Raw genomic sequence first — 7,365 nt, forward strand, 5'->3', positions numbered from 1 at the left:
TTACGTTTTGAAGTAACCTCCCTTCCTTCGGAATGGGGGTGTTACAATTAGATTTTTAATTTGACACAACCAAGCTTGTTTCATCTCCTTGATTATAGTTTCCCCTATTTTGGTGGGACAGAAAAAATGCATTTTTGTCCCACTGAGTCCAGTCCAGTCCAGTCCAGTCCCTTCCCGTACCAGGGAACGACAAGTTTTTGTTCTGTTCTAACCCTTCCCATCCAGCATGCCAAACAGAACTTTACATTGGTTTCAGATGAACTTACCGTTCCAGGATGAGTTAAGATGTATGCATATCCTTGCATAAGCTTATCACGTGGGAATGGCCAATGACCCTGTAACAGAATAGCCATGAGAACTCCTTCGATCAATGTAATCTTCACACACTCTAAACCATTGCGATAAAAGGAAGACCGGATTTTCGTCTTCTATAGCCATAGACCAAAACACAACAGTTTAGAGCCTCATGGATGTGAGAAAGAGCAGACCTGTGTTGATCCAGTATCATGGTTCTCCAAGAAAGTGACAGCACGTGAGGGCCACCATCCCATTACTCCTGTTGGTTTTCCATGAGGATCTATCAATCTCCAATACTGATTATGCAATGCAGAATGTAGAATTCCCTGCAGAGTACAATCACTAAACAAGGTGAGTTTGCTTTCTAATCTCAGCTCTCTTTTTATAAAACTATCGAGTATGCAAGGAAAAAAATTCCTTCAAGGGGTTTCAAGAGTGGTTTCCCAAGTTATTGTATGTTAGTAATCGTAAAAATGAAATATGTTATACAATATTGGACTGGTAATCCGGCCGATAACCTAACTCTATTTTCTTACATATGAGAATATAACCAGAAAATATATTGATAGAGTTGCAGTCTTACAGGCAGTAGTTCACGTTATAAAAACCAGAGACACCCAGATTTTGCTTGAAGATGCATATTAACAAACCAATTGAAAAGTCTGCATGCAACTTCTTCATAACGAGAACTTTGATGATGATAAGAACCTCTCAGCATGCGCAATATTATGCTATATTTATTTCAGGCATATGAAGGAGATGAGTGCAACTAGTTGGGGATGGAGTACTTACAACGCTGAGTATTTGGTAGAACTCTAGCATAAAAGTTGTATCGATTTTTTCTTAAAAAAAAATGCTATTATAAGCTCAACCTAAGTAGTTACCTTTGTTGTTACGTCAAATGCAGATGAGGTACCACCAGTGGCATTGATCCAGTTAATCACACGTTGACGATGTGCATCTGAGCACGTATAATCAAAATCAGCTACTAAGTGTGACTTAATAATGAATAAATGCGAAGACAACGACTAAATCAAACATATAGCACATGCACATCTAGAAAAGGTTAACCTTTTAAGTTTTAATTTTTTATGTTCCTGTTATCTGCAAGTTACCTTGGTTGTAGCATAGATTACCACCTTCATAAGCCAGACTATCCCAATATTCTCCAATGGCAAATGCGGGATTTGAAGCTTCGATGTATTCTTTCACATATCCACCTGAGAATCCCCTGTGAGAAAAATAATAGGAGTAAGCAAAATCTGCATATATGGACATGTATGAAGAAAAAAATAAATGATCTCCAAAAGACTGCAGAACAAGAATAGCAACAGATTTTAGCTGTGTTTAAATCAGTCTTGAATTAGTTTATTAATGAGCAAGCATAGTGGATTGACAAGGCCTAATTCTAAGACTAGTATCACGGAAAATAATTGCAGCAATTCAAGTCCTCTTAAACTAGGTTTGACTTTACTAACGTAGGGATCACAAGCTAGAGCTAGATTGCACGCAATGTTATAACCAACTCTCCAATAACAAAGTGTAGATATCTCACTGGCATGCGTAACATGCTAAAAAGAAGCAGAAAGACCCAGACATGAGATCATTAAACCGAAAAGAACGTTTCTTTGAGGTGAAAGAAATTAATCTACATGTAATAATAGCAAACTAGGCTGGCATTATTGTAAGAAAAGGAACCAGAAGAGACTTCACCTCACAAAGTCAAGGCGCCACCCATCATAACCAATATTGTTCCGGAGCCAGTTCAGCCACTGTTTTACGTCTTCTCGTACAAAATCCTGTGAATGATCGATGTTTGGTGCTGCATGAAAGATGTCACCTGCAATAAATAAAAATATATAAGGCAGCATGACCGTGCACCCAGTCAATAAAAGGGAAATCCAAATATGGATAGCTCTGGCTCAAAACCAGCTTTATCCCATTGTAGGCAACTAAGAATCAACATGGTCTACAATTGGGTCAAGTTTGAATCAGAAGTTTTAAATTGGTGAGAGGTAGAAACCATAAACTTAAAAAAGACGAGCGAGCAGTAAAAGCAGTTTCGAGATATAATATGATAGATGCACTCATGAGCAGACTAATCAGCAGATGAGAAGGGATTACATCAATATAAAATAAAAACCTAAGCAACTGAATAAAGAGAATGAATAAAGGATAAAACCTGACTTGATAGCTAGGTTCTGTTACATATTTAAATATAATCCATATTCATGGTAACTACAAGCATAAACTAGTAGAAATGATGCGAGGAATTACATATAATTGTTTGTAAACGATATATTCATACCACTTGAAGGATTTCCACGACCCTGGAAATTTGGATCATCGCAAACAATTGCTTCAGGTCCCCAAGCAAGCTTGCCGCCAAAAATGTTCCATACTCCATTCGCACTCTGTCATTAGTAAAAATATGAATATAAACAGAATAAAATAATACCAAATATCCCTCATTACTTCTGCATCATGCAGGCAGAGGTTCTGCTGTTAACTGCATAGTGCGAGAAACCAGGATTGGCATAATCTAGTGCAAAAGAGCAGAAGATGGCTACTTTTTTCATTTAGAGAAGCATGTAAAAACTCATCAAGTCTTTAGGGGGGATGAACTTGAAGCACCAAAACTATACAACGAGACAACATGGTTAATAACCCAATCAAATACAATCTATACATAGTTTACCTGTTTATGAGCACATCGGTGATTTAGTACAACATCTCCCAAGGCCTGTAAAACATGAAGCATATTTATATACCATCAGCTGCCACCACGTGTAATGAAAAATATGCATTCCGAACACACCAGGTGTTCCTCCGGTAGCTTTGATTCATTTTCTCTTCTTTTTCCTCAATAACCAGTCATATTTTCCTCAACCCAAATTGATATATATATATATATATATATATATATATATATATATATATATATATATAGAAGAAAGATTGTTCCTGCTCTGGATTGATCAATCTTAACTATTTGAAATGGCGGACCCTTAAAACGACAGACTTGTACATAACAACTCTTGTATTCCAACTTCCAGGAAATGGAGATTTTAACAGTATGGCCACAAAAAGTAATCAATGAAGTTGTAAAAATAGGTTATAATAAATGCAGTTAAAGACTCTTTTCTAACAGTCTGCTAGCTATAATTTCTTTTCAAAACAATACCAGAAGATGTTGATTGTGCATCTCCTCTATGCAATACTTCAGCTCCTCCTGGGTACCATATGCTGAGTTCAAGTTGTAGAGATCAGAAGGCATATACCCTGGAGTCATTCCATGAGATATATTAATATTGTTATGTATCAAGTCATGTATCCCTTAAATTCAGTTTCCTTTTGCTATACTGTGTTTGGCAGCAAGGGATGAAAATGAATTTGTAAGCTTATGAAAGACCTTGTGGAGCAACAGATTCAGTTGGCGGAGGTAGCCACACTGCCGTTATCCCACAGCGAGATAAATCTGCAGCTTTTGGAGCCAGATCCAGGTACCACCTTCTTCTACAGCTTTCCCAATTGAAACCTTGAAACTTTCAGTGATGAAAATAATGCACAACTTCATTAGAGATCCATGAAAGAACAAAAAGTTGTAGCCAATTTATACCAAGTTACTAACCACAATCTCACGTCCTGTGCCAGTTCCTGGCTCTGTGAAATAAAGAACAAGTCATATAACACACAACCATGTGTCTCACTCATTACCACGATAAGCATATTAGATAAGAAAGATATTTTGACTAAAGCTAAGAGATGAAAGAAAAAGAACACCTAGTGTTATTTCTTCAGGAGTCTTCTGATATTGAATCGTTTTTCGTTGCAGGGCACGCTCTAAAGCCTTCCGTTTCTTCTCGATGAACTCTTTCTCAATTACATGTTCAATTAGGGTGTCCCCATATTTTGGCTTTGCTTGTGCAACTGACCATACTTCAGCAGGATTAGGCAATTCCAGAGACTTAAATTTTGATGTATTGGCTTCAGAAATGTTAATCTTTCTAGGAGGAAACTTAGGACGAACAGAACCTATCCTTCGCGCCATCCAGTCTGGTATCTCTCTACGAGGACCATCACTAAGCAGCTTCGATTTCTGAGAATCATCATCAATTAGAAGAGCTAATCTTCCACCAACAACTATTGCATCTTCATCCCTTTCATCTAGCAGTCGGCTCTTTGGAAAGACAGGCTCTGCAAGTTCTGCTCTTTGCCTCCATATCTTCGAAGCAGATTCAGCTGCTTTTGGTGCCCTATGCAGAGTTTCATATCTTCTCGTATATGCCTCATCTTTCAATGGTGCTACCTCATTAGAGGATTCAACTGAACCTTTGGTTGCTTCCACTTCGACCTTCAAATTCTTCGAAGAAGCCTTCTTCCTTTCTGCTTCTAGCACCAATCTCCCAGTCTCATTTTCTTCTTCAACCTGATAGGCTGTTTCAACTGCAGAAGTTTCTGCAGCCAAGATGTTCAGCTGTGTGTCCCCTAATATGTCAGATGTTGCCTGTTGAAATGCAATCTCGGCTAATTTTTCAACTTTCACTGCAAGTTCTACAGCATCTTGTTTTGCAAGGACCAATTTGGATTCCAGGTTGAAATTTTTATTTACTGAATCCTTCAGCTTTTTCTTAAACAATTTTTCCGCTGCCTTGATTGCCATTTTCTTTTCATCCATTACTTTTGCTAAAAATTCCTGTTGCTTAACCTTAGATGTAGCCAACTCCTTAAGTAACTGATCTCTCTCCTTTTCTAAGGTTTCTTGTCTGGATTGTGTCTCATAAAGTGCTTTTCTAGCTGCCATCAAGGCATCTTCATTGACTTCTGGTACAGTACCATCACTAGCAATATCTATCGAAGCCTCACCAGACTCACCCTGAGAGAAAAATATATACAAAATTATCCGGGAAGGCACACACTGGATCTCTGCCTGAATTGAAATGACATGATCATTGTACTAGAAAATAAAATTGAGAAATCAGAGATGCAACTGCTTGCATCCCATGATAGATGCCAACCCAACGCCTTGTGCATGGGTTTCACAACAGTGTTCAAAATAATTACCTTATAGCTAAAAGAAAAGAACAAGGAGTATAACATACCACACTACAGCACACAGCATCCCTTGATTTGAAGAGGGAGTCACTTTTGTATAATAATTTTCTGCAAAAACTACATGTTGGATTCTAACAAATTTGCCAATATTAAAAAAACTGAATCAGAAATGTAATATGAACCTTTTATGATACGAGTGCTTTCTACAGGTTAAAGAATATTTCTTGGGAGTGACGAACAAATTAGGCCTACCAACACCTGAGGATATAAAAAGATGGTGTGGAAGGATCCCGATGGCACCATCTGCTAGTGAGATTGTAGCCATCGTTTCCTGTCAAGAGAATCAATAATTGTAACAAAGCTTAGATTTAAAATTACAAACATTACTATGAATACTAAGGTTAGCGCATGATCAAACTTTGTACTAAACCACCAACTTGTTTAAAAACAAAACTGTTACATATAGGGTCCTAAAACAGTATCAAATTTCAACCTCCCCTCACATGCAACCGCTGCTGGTAAGTGGATATTCATATATAGGCAGATCACCACGCACAACCCAAACACAGTGCATATTGCACCTAAAACATAGAGAGGAATGTGCAAGAAAAAGGACCTAACCGCATTACCTTGCAAAACCAGAGCAAAGATACAATATTACCACCACCTGATGTAAGGATGAAAATCTTAAAATGGAATCAAGAAGGGGAGATGACCATAGAGGTGAAAGAAAACAATTATTCTCAACATTGTGTATAAAGATAAATAAAAATACTCTAATAGAATGCTTAAAACCAATATCAAGATTTAACACCACGATGTGAGGAGACCCGCGTCACCCCCACGAATTTGCAATATACATCTCCCCTCTACCCAACCCCCCGCAGAGGAAGAATAATGACAAAGGTATCACATTTTGTCAAACTAATCAAGCATCAAATTGATAGCATTAAGCTCTTCCCAGTTTGAAATTCTCATGGTTAGATCACACCAGCAGGAAGCAGTTGTAGTTAAGTACCTAAAGGTTATTCTATTAAATTAAGGCAAATGATGCCCCCCCTCCAACGTAAAAAAAAACAGGCAGTTATTTAACCAAGAAATTGATGTGGATTTCTTAACTTTATATTAGACTAATCTGACACATTGATTAAGTTTTACCATATGTGCTATAAATAGTACATTATCAACGAAAATTTTGGTAAACACTACCATATCAAGATTACATTAAGAAAAAAATAGGTTTAACATAAATATCAGTGCATGGCTTTTTCTTTTGGAATGGGGTGGAGAAGGGAGTATCGATTGTAGAAACTAACTAGTCTCGTCAACAACAGTGTATTATCTCACATTTACACCAACTGAACGAAGTGAAACCAAACGAACACACAAAAAATATAAACAAAAAATAGAAGTTCATAGCAAACACATTACGACATCTAGCATGCATAAGCGCATAAAAAGCCTAAATTCAGATACAAATCCGAAAAGATAGTAAAAACAGGAGTCCATACTATATAAAACACCCAATACTGATCACGGATAAGTAGGTAAACGAACACCGGACACCGGATATCTCTGACCTGAAAATATGGAATTTAACAGCAGGAGTAGGCTATTATCAAGTATTTGAGTGCTGAATCGAATAAGATTTGCATTTGGCAGTTGCAACAGTGCTCAGACAGATTCATCAATGGATGCGTATATGTATGTGTTCGTAACGTAAATGGGACTTCCTGATGGCGCGGAGAGAAAGGAGAACGACTTTTTGGGGCGGGTGCAGCACGGGATCTCGGCATAAAGCACTGGAGGTGACTCACTGCTTGAATGACTCGGGCCCCTTTCTGAAAAGTAAAAAGTCATTCAACTTTGTGGTTACTGTAGCCGTATTTGTATCTATATCTATAATATATTTTAATAAAAGTTCTTACAACTGTTTTTTATATAAAAAATATTATTTTATTAATTTATATTATTTAAAATTTAAAACTATAAATAAATTTTATAGAAATATAA

The 7,365-nt window shown here is 37.2% G+C and overlaps 1 protein-coding gene across 1 annotated transcript; it reads right to left on the reverse strand.

The window, feature by feature from the left end:
• Positions 1-266: 266 nt before the first annotated feature.
• On the reverse strand, positions 267-7,022 carry LOC112504124 (the record flags this gene model as incomplete). Its single annotated transcript, XM_025108079.1, has 14 exons — positions 6,933-7,022; positions 5,535-5,683; positions 5,400-5,460; positions 4,081-5,173; positions 3,929-3,960; positions 3,710-3,842; positions 3,482-3,579; positions 2,996-3,040; positions 2,606-2,711; positions 2,011-2,137; positions 1,413-1,528; positions 1,182-1,258; positions 489-623; positions 267-335 (listed from the first exon to the last, which is right to left on the reverse strand). Coding segments are annotated over exons 2-14 (2,235 nt in total), but the record flags the coding sequence as incomplete, so codon positions are not given.
• Between the last annotated feature and the right edge of the window lie 343 nt (positions 7,023-7,365).

Source organism: Cynara cardunculus, unplaced genomic scaffold, assembly GCF_001531365.2.
Source record: "Cynara cardunculus var. scolymus isolate 2C unplaced genomic scaffold, CcrdV1 Un_Scaffold_4734, whole genome shotgun sequence".
In the NCBI taxonomy this organism is placed as follows: Eukaryota; Viridiplantae; Streptophyta; class Magnoliopsida; order Asterales; family Asteraceae; genus Cynara; species Cynara cardunculus.